General features: G+C 41.2%; 2 protein-coding genes across 43 annotated transcripts in view; one reads left to right on the forward strand and one right to left on the reverse strand.

Moving 5' to 3' along the window:
* The window catches only part of PPFIBP1 (PPFIA binding protein 1), a 206946-nt gene that overhangs the window by 105799 nt on the left and 77993 nt on the right, over positions 1 to 23154 (reverse strand). For 29 of the 42 annotated variants that reach the window (XM_042247361.2, XM_060413273.1, XM_042247359.2 and 26 more), the window contains one exon: positions 14702 to 14811. The exons of the other annotated variants lie outside the window; for them this stretch is intronic. In XM_042247361.2, coding sequence (XP_042103295.1) covers positions 14702 to 14709 — 8 coding nt within the window. In that variant the 5' untranslated portion in view covers positions 14710 to 14811. The remainder of the gene's footprint in view (positions 1 to 14701; positions 14812 to 23154) is intronic. 42 annotated transcript variants of the gene reach the window in all.
* C3H12orf71 (chromosome 3 C12orf71 homolog) lies at positions 7664 to 11918 on the forward strand. The gene is made up of 4 exons (XM_042245286.1): positions 7664 to 7718; positions 8938 to 9054; positions 10413 to 11059; positions 11597 to 11918. The coding sequence occupies exons 1-4, from the start codon at positions 7664 to 7666 to the stop codon at positions 11897 to 11899; spliced, it is 1122 nt and encodes a 373-aa protein (XP_042101220.1). The 3' UTR covers positions 11900 to 11918.

Genomic DNA, 23154 nt, shown 5'->3' on the forward strand with positions numbered 1-23154 from the left:
ATATTTTAACAGAGAGGTAGGAAAGGACTATGGGTTCTCTGCATCTGCTGTTACACAAGGCACTATCAGTCTTGGCCCAAAGTAGGTATGAGCCTTGACATTAAGGAATAAAACAAGAAAAGTTATACATTTATGTTTGGCAATTGTACAAATGATTTGCACTGAGTTCTCACTCAATAAATAAAAAAGCTGATGCTATCATGTAACAGCCTGGCTACAGGACGTTGGGGAATTCAAGCCACAAATGGGGTTAATAACTGCAATGCCTACTAGAAAGGGATGCTGTAAAGACTGAATGAGACAATCTATACTCAAAGTGTTCATACTGTCTGCAATATTTCAAAATACTTCAACGTGAACAAGTTAGCAAAGCTGATAATTATTTTTAACCTGTACTCTAGGGCAGTTGGCATTTGAAGAACTAATCAAAAGCTCATATAGTTGACTATAAAGTCAACTATAGTTCTCTTTGATGAAAACTACAGGGTTTTTATTTAGCATTAATGGCTGTCGCACACGATTTTTCATCAATCAAATGATCTTCATGATGGACTCTAAGTACTGTACAGACATTCCCACTCTTGCATAAACTGAATTTAAGACTCTATGCAAACCAGTTGTCAAAATCTTTCAAAACAGTGCCCTGGATGGGCTTCCTTGGTGGTTCACTGGTAAAGAATCTGCCTGCCAATGAGACACCAGTTCAATCCCTGGTCTGGGAAGATCCCACATGTCTCAGAGCAATTAAGCCCATGCATCACAAAAACTGAGCCTCTGCTCTAGAACCCAGGAACCACAACTACTGAAGGCCAAATGCCCTAGAGTCCATGTTCCAAAACAAAAAAAGCCACCCCCGTGAGAAGCCCACGCAATCCAACTAGAGAAAAGCCCGCAAGGCAATTAAGACCCAGCACAGCCTAAATACGTAATTTTTTTTTTAAAAGCAAAACAGTGTACTCATCTAAAGATTCCCACTAGTTCTGTTTCTAGACACTTTGAAGGAAATTTTGCCCCTCAATCCTAACAAGAAAGTTAACTAAATCCCAACAGATTAGCTAGAGTATTGTTCCATCTGGCTCTAACAAAACTTTCTTTCAGAGTGTTATCCAAATGAACAAGAGGACAGACCACAGGAAGTTCCAGAGTAGCTCTGTCCAAAAGAACTTTCTACAATGGCAGAATATATATATATATATTCTGAGCACAATATGGTAGGCCAGAAGCTACTAAGATTCATTTCAGTTCAGCCACTCAGTCATATCCGACTCTTTGTGACCCCATGGACTGCAGCACATCAGGCTTCCCTGTCCCTCACCAACTCCCAGAGCTTGCTCAAACTCATGTCCATGGAGTCGGTGATGCCATCCAATCACTTGATCCTCTGCTCTCCCCTTCTCCTCCTGCCTTCAATCTTTCAGCATCAGGGTCTTTTCCAATGAGTCAGTTATTTGCATCAGGTGGCCAAAGTATTGGAGTTTCAGTTTCAGCATCAGCCCTTCCAATGAATATTCAGGACTGATTTCCTTTAATATTGACTGATTTGATCTCCTCGTCCAAAGGACTCTCAACAGTCTTCTCCAACACCACAGCTGAAAAGCATCAATTCTTTGGCACTTACCTTTCCTCGTGGTCCAACTCTCACATCCATATATGACTACTGGAAAAACCATACCCTTGACTAGATGGACCTTTGTTGGCGAAGTACTGTCTCTACTTTTCAATATGCTGTCTAGGTTGGTCACAGGTTTTCTTCCAAAGGAGCTAGCATCTTTCAACTTCATGGTTGCAGTGACCATCTGCAGTGATTTTGGAGCCCAAGAAAATAGTCTCACTGTTTCCACTGTTTCCCCATCTATTTGCTAGGAAGTGATGGGACTGGATGCCATGATCTTCATTTTCTGAATGTTGAATTTTAAGCCAGCTTTTTCACTCTGCTCTTTAACTGTCATCAAGAGGCTTTTTAGTTCCTCTTCACTCTCTGCCATAAGGGTGGTGTCATCTGTATATCTGAGGTTACTGATATTTCTCCTGGCAATCTTGATCCTGGCTTGTGCTTCATTCAGCCCAGCATTTCACATGATATACTCTGCATATAAGTTAAATAAGCAAGGTGACAATATACAGTCTTGATGTACTCCTTTCCCAATTTTGAACCAGTCTGTTGTTCCATGTCGGTTCTAACTGTTGCTTCTTGACCTGCATACAAATTTCTCAGGAGGCAGGTAAGGTGGTCTGGTATTCTCATCTCTTTGAGAACTTTCCACAGTTTGTTTTGATCCACACAGTCAAAGGCTTTAGTATAGTCAATGAAGCAGAAGTAAATGTTTTTTTCTGGAATTTTCTTGGTTTTTCTATGATCCAACAGGATGTTGGATCAATTTGATATCTGGTTCCTCTGCATTTTCTAAATCCAGCCTGAATATCTGAAACTTCTCGGTTCACATACTGCTGAAGCCTCACTTGGAGAATTTTGAGCATTACTTTGCTAGCATGTGAGCTTGCTATAAGGTAGCAATAAGGAGACCTACAGTTCTCATTGCTACTGTTAGTTACAGGTAGTCACTGAGCACTTGAAATGTGATGAGAATGACCGAAGAAGCTTTTTTATAAGTTTAATTTTAATGGTCACATGTGGCTACCCTGTTGCACAGCACAGTTCTGGGGCTTAGAAAACAAGACTGTATGATGTTTTTGTGCCTGCCATTAAACACTTGTATCTGTGGCAGAAATTCAATCTAAGAGTTGCTTTCATGGCAATACTGGTTGGTGAAGTTGTGGGAGAGGAGACCTATAGTTCTCACCACTGTTATTGTCGACTAACAATATTCAATATTTATGATGTATAAACAGATTCCTTGAAGTTGGTACCCAGTAGCAGCAGCCTGGCTCTAGGGGACCTCTGGACTTTGGAGGCAGAACTGGGTAATATAAACTGCAAAAGCTAAGACTGGGGTGAAAATACACAACTCAAAGGACTGTCTTGCAAATTAAATGACCACACCTGTGAAAGCACCACTGAACTTTGCTAACACCAAAATGCTATTTTCACCACCATCCTTCTTTAATTAAGTACATGAGCTTTAATAAGGCTTTATCTGTTTGGGAATGGACATATAAATAGAACGTAGGAAATTATACCCATCCTCTCCCTAATCCCTCAAGTAATTTCAGCTAAGAATTCGATCTGGAAAAAGGATATCTTTGTCACAATAGTTCTTATAACCAAAATAAACCATGGGGACGTCCTCTTTTCTAAAGAGCATGAACTGTAGTCCATTTAAGTTATATTTATGTAGTCCAAGTAAATCTATATGTTGGTTTTTGTCTCTGAGGTAAAACAATACATTAATATGTAAAACCACATTATAGCAGCACAAGATAAATAAAACAAATTCAGGACAGTGTTCCTGGGAGATGTGGGGAAAGATGAGGATCAGGGAAGGAATACAATGGGACTTAAGTTTCATCTCCAACATTTCATTCCTTTTCACAAAAACAATGGGTCAAATATGCCAAAATGTTGACTTGACCAAACTTAGTTGTAAGTATTATAGGTATTAAATCATTGACTATAGTCTTATCTATTATTTTTCAAAAATTTATTTTGACCTAATTTTAGATGTACAGAGAAGCTGCAAATACAGTATCCATGTATCTTCACCGTACTTCCCTTAATGTTAACATCTTACGCATCCATAGTACAATAATCAGACCAGAAATTTAGCTTTGGGACAACACCATTAACTAAAATTAAAAACATAATGAAGTCTCCCCAAGTTTCCCACTCATGTCCTTTTCCCATTCTGATAATTCCATCTAGTTATTTCTCTCGAGTCTTCTGCAGTTTCTCAGTCTTTCCTTGCCCTCTATGGCCTTGACACTGGTTATTTTGTTGAGTGTCTCAAAAATGAAGTGTGTCTGATACTGCCTCATTATTAGGCTGTGATTACACATTATGGGCAAGACTACCACAAAAATGAAGCTATGTCCTTAGTGTACCATATCACAGGTTTGTGATATCTTTTTATACTGTCAAAATATTTCATAATTTCAAAGATGAAAAATCTGTAGCTATATTAGTCTTGGTTCTCCAGAGAAACAGAACCAATAGTAGACATATGAATGTGTATGTATATTAACACATACACACACACACACATATGAATGACAAAAGAGGCTTACTATAAGGAATTGGCTCATGCAAGTTAGGGAAGTTGAAAAGTCCCAAGGTGTGCCCTCTGCAAGCTGGCGACCCAGAAGAGACAATAGAGCAGTTCAAGTCCAAGTCCAGCGGCCTGAGGATCAGGAGAACTGATGATGTAAGTTCCAGTCTGAGTCCAGAGGTAGGAGAAAACCAATGTCCTAGCTCAAAGACAGGCAGGCAGAGAGAGCAAATTCTCCCTTCCTCAGTTTTCTGTTCTATTCCGATTTCAAAGGATTGGAGGCCAACCCACACTAGGCAGGGGCCATCTGCCTTACTCGCCTTACTCAGTCTACTGATCCCAATGTTAATCTCATCTGGAAGCACCCTCACAGGCACACCCAGGATAATGCTGAACCAAATATCTGGGTACCCTGTGGCCAAGTCAAGTCAACACATAAAATGAACCATAATAGTAGCTTAATTTCTAAGTCAGAAACTTTCCACTTTATATATTTAGGCTCTAAATCCCATCAAGTCAAATGGATTTGAGGAAGCATTCCAATTTTTAAACTTGTCATTATTATTGGCTTCAGTTCTAAAACATTGTAAATTCACCACATACTATCATTTTTAAAACCTCAAGAGCTTTATTATAGATGATTCTGCTTCAAGAGAAAAGGTAATGAGCCTGCTATACTATTTAGATAATATACCTGTGACCCAAGGAAAGGTAGGTCACCAAGTCAAAATAAGGCCCTAGGAAAGAAATGAACATAACTGGTATTGTTAACGAGGACCCTGAATCCTCTGATTTGTAATCGGAAGTAAAAGCTAAGTCACCTTTTAGAATTGATTACACTCCTCAGCATGGCATCCTAAAGATGTGTTATTACTTCAATGATGCCTTAGGAAAAAATATCAGAATAAATTATGTAATATATAGGGGTGCCCTGGTAGCTCACACAGTAAAGAATTTGCCTGCAATGCAGGAGACCCAGGTTTGATTCCTGGGTCAGGAAGATCCCTCGAGAAGGGAATGGCTACCCACTCAAGTACTCTGGCCTGGAGAATATATAACAAGCAATTAACAGTGAGTATCCTTTTTCTGGGGTAGGTAAGAAGGCAAGTTTCAGGGACTTTGAGCAGTATATTAAATATATATATACACATATGCATTTATAATGAAATCTATATGTATACATATATACACACACACACACACACACACACACACACACACACACACACACATATATATACTGAGAGAGAGAGAAAGTATACCAAGAAATGGCAGCATGTACAAATATATAAGATTTCAAGTTTTCTCTGATGCTTCCCCTGTGTGAAGCTCTTTTCTCTTCAGGATGATTCTATACTTTAGTAGTTTAGGCTGAGAAATAATTTTTTCCCACTTAAATTTTTATGTTTAGTTCAAAGCATTCCATTGGCATGGGTAATGGTATAGCACACAGCTTCTCCCAGAACTTCACTCCAGCTGCATGGAAAGAAAGGAACTCATGAATCTTTTTCTAGGCTCCCAGTGCCCTAGGAGGCAGTCATAGAGTTTTTATGAAAAGCCAGAGCAGAGGAATCCAGATCTCACCATGCCAAAGAGGAAGCTGAATATTTATTTTAAATCTCATTTTAGCCTGCTCCAAATGTGGATGCCATTGCTTGGGGCCAGTCCTATGGTCTATGTACTTAGAATACACAGTTCCACTCAAAGGAGTTTCTTCCAAGGCACCAGAACACAGGTTTAATTTTGGCCTAAGTCCCAGGAATCTTTCAGGGAGGAGGCAGGTGCTCAGCCTCCCAAGAGACAGGAGTGTGTAGAGGGTAAGAGTTCGAGCTCTGGAGCCAGACCACTTATGTCTGAACCCAGGTTCTAGGGTTTATGGTTTGGAGATGTGGGAAGGGTACGTAACTGCTCAAGCCTTGGTTCCTTTGTCTGTGGGTGGTGGTGGTTTAGTCGCTAAGTCATGTCTGACTCTTGGGACCCCATGGACTGAAGCCCACCAGGCTCCTCTGTCCATGGGATTTCCCTGGTAAGAACACTGGAGTGGGTTGCCATTACCTTTTCCAGGGTACTTTGTAAAACAGGGCAACTAACGATGCTTAACTGATTGGGGAGCTGTGAAGATTAAACAATAAGCACATACAAAGTGCTTAGAATAGGACCTGGCATGCAGTAAGTGGCCAATAAATGCTATAGAGGAGGCTGCTCCTGACCTGAGCTCCCCAGAATTAACCTAGGACACCACACCCTCATGGAATGTGCAGCATCTGTGGTCACCTGCCATGTGGCCTCTGTAAGTATAGATGGTGTCTTCTCATTTCCAATTCCGCCTATTTTTCACACCAGGACATCATAACTCCTGAAACAGACTGACCGAAAATAATCTAACAAAACCTAGAAATTTAACCAGCGGGACTGACCAGGTGGCTCAGTGATAAAGAATCCACCTGGCAATGCAGAAGACCTGGGTTCAATCCCTGGGTCGGAATGATCCCCTGGAGGAGGGCATGGCTACCCACTCCAGCATTTTTGCCTGGAGAACCCCATGGACAGAGGAGCCTGGCAGGCTACAGTCTATGGGTCGCAGAGTCGGACACGATTGAGTGACGAAGCAAGAGCAAGAGAAATTTAACCAGTACAACAGCAAAAGCATGGTACTGATACTGAGCAAACGTAGCAAACGTTAAATATAATCTTGTCAAATGGAAATAAAGACAGAAAAAGTTTGAAAAAGATCTTTTAGCAACTAATAGATTCCAATGAGCTCGATTTCTTTAAATCAGACCAGTGTTTCTTGGCTTTTTTCCTTTTCGTGTGTGTGTGTGTGTGTGTGTGTGTGTGTGTGTGTGTGTTGAAACCTATGCTTCTTTTTGGATAAATATAAAAACTGTTTGGTTTCTTTTAATACTGATTGTAACTTGAAATTTTTTTTTAAAGTGACCAAAAAAAGTTCTAAACAATATTAATTTAGGAACATGCTTTTTCAACATTGTAAATCAACTATACTTAAGTGAAAAAAAATTTTTTTAAAACACATAACGTACTTTTTCCAATCACATATGCACTCCATTCCTTGGAAACTCTGAGTGGAAGCCCTACTCCCTTCCTGAGAATCACTGATTGACCCAGAAACAGTACCCCACAGCCCCACAGTTTAGACCAGGCTGGCAGTTGCTGTAACTACATTTGTTAAGATGATTCTGCTGTTGGAAAGGTTAATTTTTGTTTAGCCTCTGCAACTGACTGACTGCCTTCAATCCTACATAACTCAGTTGTCCTCAGAATTTGCACATTTGGGAAGCAGACAATGAAAGACTTACTACCTCCACCCATAAAGTGCCCCCCAGATATCTCACCAATCCCCTCATAATTCCATGATGCCATTGGGAAGGGGAGGGTAGACCAGGAAGTGGGAGGACCTAGTGAGGTCAGCAGGGGTGTCAGCAGAGGAGGATGACAAGGAAAAGCAAAGCTCAAAGTCTAGAAAAAAATCAAGGCACCTCATGTTATTGAAGAGACTGTCAAAGGAGAACAAGGACAACAAGGACAGAGATCCAGGTAACAGAACTGGCGTAAAATACAGACAACCTCAGGAATAAGGCCAAAGCCTAGCTGGGAAGCTCAAAGAATAATACCGAGGTCCTCAACAATGCATTCCTCCATACCTGTCCATATCCACCTTCACGTTTTTCTTCTAACACCAGGAAATAACCAAGTATTATTACAATCAAGCCCCCTGCCCATGACACGTATCCCACCCTTACTCTCCGAAAGCAGCAGCCAACCTTTTAAGTTCTGAAACTGTCCCCCAGTACTGACTGTGCCCTCTTCTGTATTTGGAGAGTGGGTGCAGAAACTAAGCTGGCCTCTGCCTCCTCCCTCACTTTCTCACTCAGACACAGATGAAGTCGAGTCTAGGCCCACTGTTACCACCTCGTCTCCCCCCGTCCATTTCTCAACCCAGGGCAAAGCTACTCATTCTGTTCTCGTGAAAGCCAACCAATAACATTCATGCTGTGCCAAGCGCACTGGAAGTTTTGTTTTGTTTGCTTGTTTTCATCATGTTGAGCATTCAATATACTTTGAGTTAACCAGAAGAACGCCTAATAAACGAAATCACTACCTGAGTATGTGCTCACAGGATAAAAGCCAAGTTCCCTAATAGGGGTGGAAGGCTTTCCATGATCTTAGTGACCCTGTTTACCACTTCATGCTTGATCTCCACCCCACACCTGGCTGTTTCTCACCTGGGAGTCCTTGCTCACGTGTCCCATCTGCTCATAAGGTCCTCTCCCCCAGTCACTCCCTCCTTTTCAGCTAACTTCCACATCCCACTAAATACTGAGATCAGACGGAATCTCCTCTGGGAGGCTTCTCCTGATACCCCCTCCCAGATCTCCACCCCGGCGGCACAGGTACCTCCTTCCATTCTCCCACAACATTAGTTTTAAGTTCTGCTGCTGCAGTTACCATTCTGTCCTATAAAAGGCTGTTTATGTCCATTTCACCAAATAGGTTCTAAATTCCCTCAAGACAGGAACCATCCTGGACACCGACATGGAAGGAACTGTCATGGCATCTGTCCTTCTGCCATCGAAAGGAGTCTTGTCAGCTGAGTTGATGAGGGGATGGGATACTCTGGGAGCAAGGCACTGGCTCCTGTAGCTTTCAATTCCTTTCTTCTCTCTTCCCACACTGCTGACTCTAACTTGGGTCCTTCTGTTACCACGGTAACCAACAGTCCCAGAACACAGACTTCTGGCAGTTGGACTTTTAGCTACTGAGACTCAGGACCTGAAGGATTTTTCATGTCCCCAGTTTATGGCTCAGGAGTTGGCAGCACCCCTCTCACGTGGGCCGCCACCAAGGCAGAACATTACAGAGACCACAACAGGTGCATGCATGTGTGCCTGTGTATTCCTACCCTCTCCCCCTGTTTCTATGGGACATCACAGAAAAAGTGCCATCAGAGGGTGGAAGGACACGCATCTAAATGGCTATAACCTTTCTGGGAAGCAACTTGGTATCAACTATTAGGAGCCTTTAATACATTTGTGGCCTTTGATCGATTAAACCCACCTATAAAAACATAAAGGGAGACACAAAGATTTATTAACAAGGGGTTTTACTGCAGATGTGTCTATTAAAGACAATAACTAAGTCATTAATAAGAAAGTGGTTAAAAAAGACAGAATAGCCATATACACGTTTAATGTAGGTTGTGCCATCAGTTCAGTCAGTTCAGGTGCCCAGTCGTGTCCGACTCTTGGCAACCCTGTGGACTGCAGCACGCCAGGCATCCCTGTGCATCACCAATTCCCAGAGCTTCCTCAAATTCATGTCTATCAAGTCGGTGATGCCATCCAATCATCCCATCCTCTGTCGTCCCCTTCTCCTCCTGCCTTCAATTTTTCCCAGCATCAGGGTGAGTCAGTTTTCCAGTGAGTCAGTTCTTTGCATCATGTGGCCAAAGTATTGGAGCTTCAGCATGAGTCCTTCCAATGAATACTCAGGACTGATTTCCTTTAGGACAGACTGGTTTGATCCACTTGCAGTCCAGTCTGCCCGCAGTGCAGGAGACCTGGGTTCAATCCCTGGGTTGGGAAGATTCCCTGGAAAGGGGAAAGGCTACCCACTTCAGTATTCTGGCCTGGAAAATTCCATGGACTGTATAGTCCTCGGGGCCGCAAAGAGTCAGACAGGACTGAACTACTTTCACTTTGTGCCATAAAACATAATCATCTCAGTTTCAACTGATGTGACTTTCATATCTACATATACACATGATGGTACATAGAATATATACATATATATATATATTGTTGTATACACATAAGTACATATAAATAAAAAGAAAAGATTATAAGGAAATCCACCAAAGTGTTTTCATGATGATTATCATTATCTCTGGACAGGGGAATCACAAGCATATTTATTTTCAACTTCACACTTTTTTATATTTTTCAAATTTCACAGCATGATCATTTTTCTTTTACGATACAAGTTTTTTCAACTGCAGTCATAGATGATAGGAGGCATCCAGTGAAGATGCTTAGCGGAGAGGGTTGTATAGAGCAGGTTTTTAAAGGGAGAGGGCTGCCTCTTTTGTTCTTCATTGGAGATTGTAAAACAGATGAACTTCTCTCAGAGTGGGATAGTTCCAAATAGAAAAAAGAACGGATCATGTTATTGGGTAAGTACCATATTGCCCTCCTCTTCTCCCCAGTCCCACTTAGATTTTCTCTTTTGAAGATCCCTGGGATGAGGGAGACCTGAGATTTGAGCCTCCGAACTCCATGGTGCACTCATTCTCCAGCAGCTCTGAATCAAACCTGAGTCTCTCTGTGGGCTACTTCCCCTGTGAGGACACCCTTTCCTGCGAAGACTCATCTTCTGAAGGTCCTTCAGTCCACTTTGTCCCTCCTATCCAAGGGTCATGGTGGACTGAAAACACAGGGAGGCGCCTGGCAAGACGAGACCAAATACAGGATGGCCCAGAGCAGTTCTGCAAACTCAGCATCACCCTGGCCTGGGATGTTGACGTGGCCTCTAACAATTCAGACTCGACCGCTAACTGTGACCTAAGTGGAGACAACAAAGACAAGCACCCCAAAGAGAAGACACAGATGACTCTCAGCAAACTGGATGGTCTTGTGCAAAAGCTTGAGAAATTTCTAGAGAACCAGAAAGATGACAAAGATGATGACTCTGTCTTCCCTGAATCTGCTCAGGAGGAAGACTCCCAGCTGCCTAGCAGCTCCCTTCCAGGTATGGCTCAGGCTAGTCATCAAGAATATGGTAGCTGTCAAGACTTGGCCAAGCTCAACCCACTAGAAAATGAAGATGTCAACCAGTTTCCAGAGATTCTTCCAAGGCTTCAGAACCAGGAGCTTGCTAAGGTGAGCAGAGAAGTGCCTCACAGGCAAGCACAGGATGGGCCTGGTGGAGGGTCCAGGTGGGAACGCATGGAGCATTACTCCCCACTATAGAAGGGAGAGCAGAGGGGAAGGCAAAATACTGAGGGGCCCTGAGACAGAGAAGAGGGTAGCAATGTAAAGACAACAATTATGACCAAAATACGAGTGTGTGTGTGTGTGAATATTAATGAGTACTGAAACTGAGCACATATAGCTGGGTTGTGTGTTAGTCATTCAGTCACGTCTGACTCTTTCTGACTCCCATGGACTGTAGCCTGCCAGGCTCCTCTGTCCATGGGATTTTTCAGGTAAGAATACTGGAGTAGTGGGTAGCCATTCCCTTCAACAGGGGATCTTCCTGATCTAGGGATCAAAGCCAGGTCTCCTGCACTGCAGGCAGATTCTTTACCATCTGATCCACCAGGGAAGCCAGTTGAAGGATCTGAGCTCCCTAAACGGACATATACTGGCCCCACTGTCGTCCAGGTTACACATATCTAACATTTGTCTTCTTGGCAGACAATAAGCGAGGCAACTGGCAGCCAAGGGACAGATATTGCAGAGATCTCCTCAGTCTTATCAGGTCCACCAGAGAAGGAGGACACTCACTCCAGCACAGCCCTCTCGTGTCTGAAGTTCGGGTGGGTCTTCCGCTGGCTAAGGCCCCAAGTCCGCTCTTCACTTTTGGGGAGAGAGGACCCCAAGGAGGCCACTGAGCACCCCCGTGAACTGGTACAAAAGAAAAGATTCTCTCGCAGAAGCAAGAGAATCCAACCTCAAGAATCCTTCGAATTAGGATACCCCATACCACCAGATTTTTAAACTTTTTGATAGTCCCTATTCTACAATCCCCACAAGTTGTTTTCCCCAGTAAACAAAATATATATTCTTTTAAAGAATTTATTTATTTATTTATTTATTTATTTATTTATGGCTGCCCTGAGTCTTCATTGCTTTACACGGGCTTTTTGTAGTTGTGGTGAGTGGGGGCTTTTCACTGCGGTGGCTTCTCTTGTTTCAGAGCATGGGCTCTAGGGAACACAGGCTTCAGTAATTGCTGCATGTAGGCTCAGTAGTTGTGGTTCACGGAGTCTAAGGGCACAGTCTCAATAGCTTAGTTGCCCAGCAGTATGTGGGATCTTCCCAGGCCAGGGATCGAACCAATGTCCCTTGTATTGCAAGGTTGATTCTTAACCACTAGGCTACCAAGGAAGCCTCCAGCTGACTTATTATTTAAGAAATAAAGCCATGTAAACACATGACTATAAAGGGTTATGGCAAGTAAGAGTATGCACATGGTCCATTCAGTTCAGTTCAATCGCTCAGTTGTGTCCGACTCTTTGTGACCCCATGAATCTCAGCACGCCAGGCCTCCCTGTCCATCACCAACTCCCGGAGTTCACTCAGACTCACGTCCATTGAGTCAGTCATGCCATACAGCCATCTCATCCTCTGTCATCCCTTCTCCTGCCTCCAGTCCCTCCCAGCATCAGAGTCTTTTCCGATGAGTCAACTCTTCGCATGAGGTGGCCAAAGTACTGGAGCTTCAGCTTTACCATCATTCCTTCCAAAGAAATCCCAGGGTTGATCTCCTTCAGAATGGACTGGCTGGATCTCCTTGCAGTCCAAGGGACCCTCAAGAGTCTTCTCCAACACCACAGTTCAAATGCATCAATTCTTCGGCGCTCAGCCTTCTTCACAGTCCAACTCTCACATCTATACATGACCACAGGAAAAACCATAGCCTTGACTAAACGGACCTTGAATACTAAATAACCAATTCAACACGGGTAGGTTGATTTTAAAAGGTTTCACATATGAGATTCTTTGATTCACAAATATGGTTAGTCTAAAATGGAGGACTTTACAAATTGGCATGGAGTTAAAGTGTGCAACCCTGGCAGGTTATACATGACTGACACAGGCAAGGATGTTGTCCCAGGAAAGAAAGTACCATGGGAATGAAGAAATCAAAGAATAGTGCATTTTTAGCAATCTATGTCTATGGTTACACCCTGAGCCTCTGCACAGCCGACTCCTCACTTTATCTATCTCTGAGAAAATTTCCCAATTCAACTAGCTCATGTGAATGCCCTCCTTCACCTTCAGCTGCTTCCTGATTTCACCAAGACTTTGAGTTCATTACCCCATGAATTTCATTCACTTCCTTCCAGGAGCAGACTTTGCCCCTCCTTCTCAAGCCATGGCACATCCACCACATCCACGGGCACTGACAATGACTGCCCTTTTCTTTTCCCAGATCTTTTAATCTACACTCTCCAAATTCCCCAATAGAACAACAGTCTTCCTTCTCTCACAAGAGCCAACACACAAACACAGAATTACCTTCTCCACTTTCTGGAGAATTCCCGCAATGCCTTCTCAAGTCCCCCATTGCCTGAGGCACTCATCCTTAAAGACACTGCTCCAGGGTTGCTAAGAGGCCAAAAGTGATTCTTGCAGTTGACATCATCAACTTTACTTAAGCTGTCCCTCAGTCCCCACCTTCACACCATGGCTTGTATGTTTCAGCTCTCTTGATATGACTATTTTAGACTCTGACCTCTTGAAGACAAGCACCAGGTTTTGTTTTTTACTGCAAGATCTTAACAGAGTCTGCTATAGAGTGCTCTATCTCTATATAATCATTTTAAGATTTGAATATATTCTATTTCTCTTTTTTTTCCTACATTTTTTTTTTTTAATGAAACACAATAGCTTAGACTTCCTATTCCTTAAGTCAAAAAAGTTACTGGTCAGCAGGATCAAGAATAGGAAAGCAGGGTTGGGGGTGACAGGAAGAAGAGGAAATGGCTATCTGCAGAAGGTCAGGGGAGGTGGTGACCTACAGACCGGAAAAACTAAGGCCAGAAGAATTTAGCAACTATTATTAATTTGATGGAGAGGCAATAGCACCCCACTCTGTACTCTTGCCTGGAACATCCCATGGATGGAGGAGCCTGGTAGGCTGCAGTTCATGGGGTCGCTAAGTCAGACACAACTGAGTGACTTCACTTTCACTTTTCACTTTCATGCATTGGAAATGGAAATGGCAACCCACTCCAGTGTTTTTGCCTGGAAGATCCCAGGGACGGGAGAGCCTGGTGGGCTGCCATCTATGGGGTTGCAGAGTCGGACACGACTGAAGTGACTCAGCACCATTAATTTGAAAATTTAATTCAACAAATATATATGGAGCCTTATTGTTGCTTTAGATGAGACACTAGAATACACCTAAAAGAAAGATGACAGCTCCTACCATCATGGAACTTGTAACCACTCTTACTGTCTGTTCAATTCTTTATTAAATAAGTCAACCTCTGAGGAAAACTCACCCCAAGTGAACTACTATAAGATTGCCCACATTAAAAAGAAGCCCTGTTCATTCGGAAGATTTCCAACATATTAGTGTTTATTTCCAACATATTAGTGTTTATTCTAATAATTAGTGTTGTATAAACCTGTTTGACAAGTATGAACTCACCTCTATGACTCAATGTACTTTACAAGCCTTTATAATAAATATTCTTTATAAAAATTATAATTACAAATATTCTTTGAGATTGTTCTGCTACATCTTAGAAAGTGAGTCAAAGTGTTTAAAAACAGGAAATATTTCAGTACCTCCTCATTTATTATGGTGTCAAATATGCTACGAAGCTCTTAGTTGCATGCCAAACCAGGACCAGGTTCTCTGCTCTGTGTTGTATCCAAGGGACTGGGGCTGGAGGAGACTAACACAAGGCAAGAGAAATGAGAGCAAATTTGTCATGGTCATGGAGTGACTCCAGCTCTGCAGAAACCTCAAGACTCTAGGAGAATGACTGTGCTTGCCAGGCAATGTGCTAATTTAATTTCTTCAAGTGAACTTCTCAGTTTTGTGATAAAGCTCAGATGCTTGAATTAGCAAGGTTTTGCCTTATTCATATTCTAGACTCTGTAACAACACAGTAATACAATCCAGCATGCAGGGTAGGAAATTATCAAACAAATGTAAGGAGTATTCAGCTGTCTCCAAACACAGAATTAGGACTGGTTAAAGTAAATTTCACAGACCACCTCATGCCACACCAATTTCTCACTCAGCAAGATCTCAACAAGAGAAAAAAGTATGTGATCATACCATACCAGCAAAATAGGGGCAAATCACTTTTCCAAACTTCAAGAACATAACATGAAAATGCTCAAAGGGAGCAAGGGGTCCAAGGTCTACCTGATCACAACAATAATGTACAAAATCCTCTTACAAAACAATGAAAAGAAAAACAAAGCAAATTATAACTGAATTAATAGAGTTCTGGTAATGACCCCAGTATTCAAGAATAGTTTTGTCTAGGCAGGAGGGATAGTTAACAAGCTTCAAAAATAGGTCTTTTCATCATGAACTGCAAACAAGAGAACTGATACTGCATTCAGGGTACTTCCTAATCTCAAGACGGCCGGGGCAGGGTGGGGGGGTGGTGGGGAGCAGGGGTTTCAATTGCAATGTCCAGAGTCAATCTTTTCCTGCCTCCTCTCACTACCTCAACAAACAGAACAACACTTTGCTTTCAAAAGTGAAATGAGATCCTCATCAGATAACACCAAGTCACTGAGTGAGCTGGTCATGAGCAGGGGAGGTATAATGCTTTAGGATAATTCTTGAAAGAATTCTAAGTCTAGATCAAGGAATCCCCCCTCCTAAACAATTCTGTTTACTATCTACCTTTCACAGGAATTTCATGGTTGAGATGCCCATTTGATTTCAACTAACGTGCCTTTAAAGAACTATTTATAAAGAATATTTTCAGATAGGAAGGCAGACATGAAATATCTTTTCAGATTGTGGCTGTTGAATGAAAATTCATCTCATTATGGTGCACGGGGATGACCCAGAGGGATGTTGTAGGGAGGGAGGTGGGAGGGGGTTCATGTTTGGGATCGCATGTACACCCGTGGTGGATTCATGTCAATGTATGGCAAAACCAATACAGTATTGTAAAGTAAAATAAAGTAAAAATAAAAATTAAAAAAATTAAAATAAAATAAAAAGAACTCAAAAAAAAAAAAGAAAATTCATATCATTATTAATTGAATGCTCTCAGTCTAGAAGGAAATCAGAAAGGTGATTTGTTTTGCTGTTCTTCATCTGCACCAACAAAGATTTATTACTTTAAGGACAAATCCCCCAAACTAAAAGACACACTTCTCTCTCTCTCTCTTTTCTAGAACTTTCTTCCTATACATCCACTCAGAAAATAAAACACTTCTGACACTGAAAGTAATAATATGTGTTTGGACAGTTGTTTCTGAGTTTCACTTTTGTCGGCTCCTCTGCCACCTGTCTTTGGGGTCTAGATTTTTTCCAAACAGGGATGGGGATAAAAAGGAGAAATTTTCTTTACTAAAGTAACTTTCAAAAATTCAGTTAGTGGACTTCCCTGGTGGCTCAGAGGTTAAAGCGTCTGCCTCCAATGTGGGAGACCCGGGTTCGATCCCTGGGTCGGGAAGATCCCCTGGAGAAGGAAATGGCAACCCACTCCAGTATTCTTGCCTGGAGAATACCATGGACTGAAGAGCCTGGTGGGCTGCAGTCCATGGGGTCACAAAGACTCGAACACGACTCAGTGACTTTACTTACTTACTTACTTACCATATTGCAACCACCAACCTGGTTACTGATTTGCATAAAGATTCAAGATGAATGTTAAAAACACTGGATGAATGACTTGAGTATCAGGGAACAAAATATACATATGGTCCTGAAGGATTACCTGATAGATAACTTATTAAGGGGATTAGGTACTTGTACAATGAGAGGTCCAGTGAACACCAACTTAATCCAGTGATTAAATCCAGCCTAACCACTATCACATACTTTCTTTTTTTTTTTTAGTTTTTATTTTTTAAATTTTAAAATCTTTAATTCTTACATGCATTCCCAAACATGAACCCCTCCCACCTCCCTCCCCATAACATCTTTCTGGGTCATCCCCATGCACCAGCCCCAAGCATGCTGCATCCTGCGTCAGACATAGACTGGCGATTCAATTCACATGATAGTATACATGTTAGAATGTCATTCTCCCAAATCATCCCACCCTCTCCCTCTCCCTCTGAGTCCAAAAGTCCGTTATACACATCTGTGTCTCTTTCCCTGTCTTGCATACAGGGTCGTCATTGCCATCTTCCTAAATTCCATATATGTGTTAGTATACTGTATTGGTGTTTTTCTTTCTGGCTTACTTCACTCTGTATAATCGGCTCCAGTTTCATCCATCTCATCAGAACTGATTCAAATGAATTCTTTTAACGGCTGAGTAATACTCCATTGTGTATATGTACCACAGCTTTCTTATCCATTCATCTGCTGATGGACATCTAGGTTGTTTCCATGTCCTGGCTATTATAAACAGTGCTGCGATGAACATTGGGGTACATGTGTCTCTTTCAATTCTGGTTTCCTCGGTGTGTATGCCCAGAAGTGGGATTGCTGGGTCATAAGGTAGTTCTATTTGCAATTTTTTAAGGAATCTCCACACTGTTCTCCATAGTGGCTGTACTAGTTTGCATTCCCACCAACAGTGTAGGAGGGTTCCCTTTTCTCCACACCCTCTCCAGCATTTATTGCTTGCAGATTTTTGGATCGCAGCCATTCTGACTGGTGTGAAGTGGTACCTCATTGTGGTTTTGATTTGCATTTCTCTAATAATGAGTGATGTTGAGCATCTTTTCATGTGTTTGTTAGCCATCCGTATGTCTTCTTTGGAGAAATGTCTATTTAGTTCTTTGGCCCATTTTTTGATTGGGTCGTTTATTTTCTGGAGTTGAGCTGCAGAAGTTGCTTGTATATTTTTGAGATTAGTTGTTTGTCAGTTGCTTCATTTGCTATTATTTTCTCCCATTCAGATGGCTGTCTTTTCACCTTGCTTATATTTTCCTTTGTTGTGCAGAAGCTTTTAATTTTAATTAGATCCCATTTGTTTATTTTTGCTTTCATTTCCAGCATTCTGGGAGGTGGATCATAGAGGATCCTGCTGTGATTTATGTCTGAGAGTGTTTTGCCTATGTTCTCCTCTAGGAGTTTTATAGTTTCTGATCTTACATTTAGATCTTTAATCCATTTTGAGTTTATTTTTGTGTGCGGTGTTAGAAAGTGATCTAGTTTCATTCTTTTACAAGTGGTTGACCAGTTTTCCCAGCACCACTTGTTAAAGAGATTGTCTTTACTCCATTGTATATTCTTGCCTCCTTTGTCAAAGATAAGGTGTCCATATGTGTGTGGATTTATCTCTGGGCTTTCTATTTTGTTCCATTGATCTATATGTCTGTCTTTGTGCCAGTACCATACTGTCTTGATGACTGTGGCTTTGTAGTAGAGTCTGAAGTCAGGCAAGTTGATTCCTCCAGTTCCATTCTTCTTTCTCAAGATTGCTTTGGCTATTCGAGGTTTTTTGTATTTCCATACAAAGCTTGAAATTATTTGTTCTAGTTCTGTGAAAAATGTGGCTGGTAGCTTGATAGGGATTGCATTGAATTTGTAAATTGCTTTGGGTAGTATACTCATTTTCACTATATTGATTCTTCCAATCCATGAACATGGTATATTTCTCCATCTATTAGTGTCCTCTTTGATTTCTTTCATCAGTGTTTTATAGTTTTCTATATATAGGTCTTTAGTTTCTTTAGGTAGATATATTCCTAAGTATTTTATTCTTTTCGTTGCAATGGTGAACAAATTGCAGAGGAAGGTAAACTTCCAAACTCATTCTATGAGGCCACCATCACCTTAATACCAAAACCTGACAAAGATGTCACAAAAAAGAAAACTACAGGCCAATATCTCTGATGAACATAGATGCAAAATCCTCAACAAAATTCTAGCAATCAGAATCCAACAACACATTAAAAAGATCATACACCATGACCAAGTGGGCTTTATCCCAGGGATGCAAGGATTCTTCAATATCCGCAAATCAATCAATGTAATTCACCACATTAACAAATTGAAAAATAAAAACCATATGATTATCTCAATAGATGCAGAGAAGGCCTTTGACAAAATTCAACATCCATTTATGATAAAAACTCTCCAGAAAGCAGGAATAGAAGGAACATACCTCAACATAATAAAAGCTATCTATGACAAACCCACAGCGAACATTATCCTCAATGGTGAAAAATTGAAAGCATTTCCCCTAAAGTCAGGAACAAGACAAGGGTGCCCACTTTCACCGCTACTATTCAACATAGTTCTGGAAGTTTTGGCCACAGCAATCAGAGCAGAAAAAGAAATAAAAGGAATCCAAATTGGAAAAGAAGAAGTAAAACTCTCACTGTTTGCAGATGACATGATCCTCTACATGGAAAACCCTAAAGACTCCACCAGAAAATTACTAGAGCTCATCAATGAATATAGTAAAGTTGCAGGATATAAAATCAACACACAGAAATCCCTTGCATTCCTATACACGAATAATGAGAAAGTAGAAAAGAAATTAAGGAAACAATTCCATTCACCTATCACATACTTTCTAAAGAGAAGAAGTGTATTCTTCCTAGCACTGTTGAATCTTAATCTAATCATTAGGAAACCAACAGTCAGATGAACCCTTATTGAAAGATATACTTTGAAACAAATGTTTTAGACTTTTCAAACATGTTAACGTCATGAAATGCAAAACAAGAAAAAACAAAAGAGGGAGGGAGACAAGATAATTAAAAAAGACAAAAAGAGATCTGACAACCAATTGCTATTTACCATCCTTATTGAATCCTCCAAATCTATGAAACTATGATAAAAGATATTTTTTAATCATTGGAAAAATCTGAATGGGGGCTGTATATTAAACACTTCCAAGCAGTTCAGGAAAAAAAATATAAAATAGAGAATGTTAAAACAAAGATGGGAAAAAAACATTTAAAAAGAAAAATCCAGTAAGTAGGGAATCCAGATCTCTGTTACTAAAGTATCATATTTGCTGTGCCTGTGTGATGTGTTAGTTGCTCAGTGGTGTCTGAGTCTTTGCAACCCCATGGATTGTAGAACACCAGGATCCTCTGTCCATGGGATTCTCCAGGCAACAATACTGGAGTGGGTTTCCATTTCCTTCTCCAAAGGATCTTCCTGACCCAGGGATTGAACCCCAGGTCTCCTGTATTACAGGCAGATTCTTTACCATCTGAGTTATCAGTGATAGTAACATCTTCAGTTCAGTTCACTTCAGTCACTCAGTCGTGTCCGACTCTTTGCGACCCCATGAACCACAGCATGCCAGGCCTCCCTGTCTATCACCAACTCCCGGAGTTTACTCAGACTCACGTCCATCAAGTCCGTGATGCCATCCAGCCATCGCATCCTGGGTCGTCACCTTCTCCTCCTGCCCCCAATACCTCCCAGCATCAGAGTCTTTTCCAATGAGTCAACTCTTCGCATGAGGTGGTCAAAGTACTGGAGTTTCAGCTTCAGCATCATTCCTTCCAAAGAAATCCCAGGGCTGATCTCCTTCAGAATGGACTGGTTGGATCTCCTTGCAGTCCAAGGGACTCTCAAGAGTCTTCTCCAACACCACAGCTCAAAAGCATCAATTCTTTGGCACTCAGCTTTCTTCACAGTCCAACCCTCACATCCATACATGACCACTGGAAAAACCATAGCCTTGACTAGATGGACCTTTGTTGGCAAAGTAATGTCTCTGCTTTTCAATATGCTATCTAGGTTGGTCATCTTTTCTTCCAAGGAGTAAGCGTCTTTTAATTTCATGGCTGCAGTCACCATCTGCAGTGATTTTGGAGCCCCCAAAAATAAAGTCTGACACTGTTTCCACTGTTTCCCCATCTATTTCCCATGAAGTGATGGGACCAGATGCCATGATCTTCATTTTCTGAATGTTGAGCTTTAAGCCAACTTTTTCACTCTCCTCTTTTACTTTCATCAAGAGGCTTTTTAGTTCCTCTTCACTTTCTGCCATAAGGGTGGTGTCATCTGCATATCTGAGGTGATTGATATTTCTCCCGGCAATCTTGATTCCAGCCTGTGCTTCTTCCAGCCCACCGTTTCTCATGATGTACTCTGCATAGAAGTTAAATAAGCAGGGTGACAATATACAGCCTTGACGTACTCCTTTTCCTATTTGGAACCAGTCTGTTGTTCCATGTCCAGTTCTAACTGTTGCTTCCTGACCTGCATATAGGTTTCTCAAGAGGCAGGTCAGGTGGTCTAATATTCTCATTTCTTTCAGAATTTTCCAGTTTATTGTGATCCACACAGTCAAAGGCTTTGGCATAGTCAATAAAGCAGAAATAGATGTTTTTGTGGAACTCTCTTGCTTTTCCATGATCCAGCAGATGTTGGCAATTTGATCTCTGGTTCTTCTGCCTTTTCTAAAACCAGCTTGAACAACTTAAAGATGTACATATTTAAATCATTGGTAATTTTCACTCTAAACAAAACTTAGGTATTAGTCTGATTTCTCAAGTGATATAAACTGGGTAATTCTTTAATGTGGATTCATTCATCTGGACACCTGCCTTTGAATTCACTACTAGCCACAAGGAATTTACAGTCTCATAGGTTAATACATATTCATCCCCTAAGTCCCTCTAACTGTAAAAAAACAAACTGGAACAGTTGAAGAAGATTAGCATCTAAGCATTTTTCAAAAACATTTCAAATTTTAGGAGTTTATTTAGCTTTTGTAAGAATGATGTTTGTCTAATGGAGACCCAGGCTTTCTGCCTTCAAATTATCACAAATTTTGGACTTCTCTGGCAGTCCAGTGGTTAAGACTTCGCCTTCCAAAGCTGGGGGAGTGCATTCTATCCCTGGCTGGTGAGCTAAGATCCCACATGCCTCATGGCCAAAAGACTAACATAAAGCAGAAGCAATATTGTAACAAATTCAATGAAGATTTTAAGAAATGGTCCACATCAAAAAACTCTTTTAAAAATTATCATAAGTTTTATGATCTGGATAGCTCATGTTTACTCCTCAAAGAACTTCTTGAGCATTTTCCATGTTTCTCACAGATCAAGAAGAGCTTGCCACTTATAATACTATAATAACAATTCTTATATATGCTGTGACGTTTCATTTTGACTGGAGCTATATTCTTCTGCTTCTTCCAGTGTAAGAAGCAACATAAGCCTAAAGTCACCATATAATGCACTGAACATCCTGAGGGACTATAGAGAGCAAAAGAGAGGGCTACCATAGTCTTTCTTAATTAACCTTTATGGAACATACTTTCCATATGATTAAAGCTTTAGATGTTCTCTTAAACAAACACACACATTCATATATACTAAACACTTTGCAAACAACTGAGAAAGTTCAGAGACTCCCTAAACCCTACACATTCAGGTTCACAACCAAGTTCTTAAATAAAACTTGCAGGCTTCAAGTCCCAGGTCCACCACTTATTTGTGGTAGATCATAGGAAAGTTACTTAAATTCTCTGGGTTTTCCATTTGATCTATAAAATGTGATACTAACAGTACTCATCTCAAAGTGCTACAGTAAGGATTAAATAAAAGTGCCTGACACCTAGTAAATGTTGACAAATTTTAGCAGCTGCTCTTGCTGTCTTATATTTCCTTTGTTTTAAAACTGTGCATGGCTCCTAACGACTACGGCATTAAGTCCAAGCACACTGCCATTACGTTTCTTTCCACCAGATTATGATGTGCTCTCCCAGTCTCGGTTAACAATGCTCCTCCCTCACCCCTGTGTTCCCTGCCCTACTTATCCCTGCCGTTGCTCCCTGTACTTTCCTGCCTCAGTGCCTTTGTTCACACGGTTCCCTCCCCTTGGAACCGCTCTAACCATGCTCTTCCTTCAGTCTACCCTGCTACCTACCTACTCCCAAATGTACCCTTTAAGGCTCACATTAAATCCAAGCTCTTCAATGGAACTGAGCAGGTTGAAAATAAGTCTCACCTTCTTTTGTGCTACCATCACTACCTGCAGTAAGTGTACAATTTATCCTGTTTTACAGAAATGTGCTTCTACGTTTTTCATCCCACTAGACAAAAGTCCCTGCATTCTACTTATCTTTTTCATGCGTCAAAGCCCCTGGCCAAGTTTCTAATATATAGTA

This window comes from Ovis aries, chromosome 3, assembly GCF_016772045.2.
Source record: "Ovis aries strain OAR_USU_Benz2616 breed Rambouillet chromosome 3, ARS-UI_Ramb_v3.0, whole genome shotgun sequence".
Classification (NCBI taxonomy): domain Eukaryota; kingdom Metazoa; phylum Chordata; class Mammalia; order Artiodactyla; family Bovidae; genus Ovis; species Ovis aries.

What these genes read in the sequence shown, in the direction of transcription:
- C3H12orf71 (XM_042245286.1), top strand. Translation starts at nt 7,664, where the DNA reads ATGTTATTGAAGAGACTGTCAAAGGAGAACAAGGACAACAAGGACAGA. An exon ending in CAACAAGGACAGAGATCCAG is followed by an intron (nt 7,719 to 8,937) that starts GTAACAGAACTG and finishes TTGGACTTTTAG; the next exon opens with CTACTGAGACTCAGGACCTG. An exon ending in AGAACCAGGAGCTTGCTAAG is followed by an intron (nt 11,060 to 11,596) that starts GTGAGCAGAGAA and finishes TCTTCTTGGCAG; the next exon opens with ACAATAAGCGAGGCAACTGG.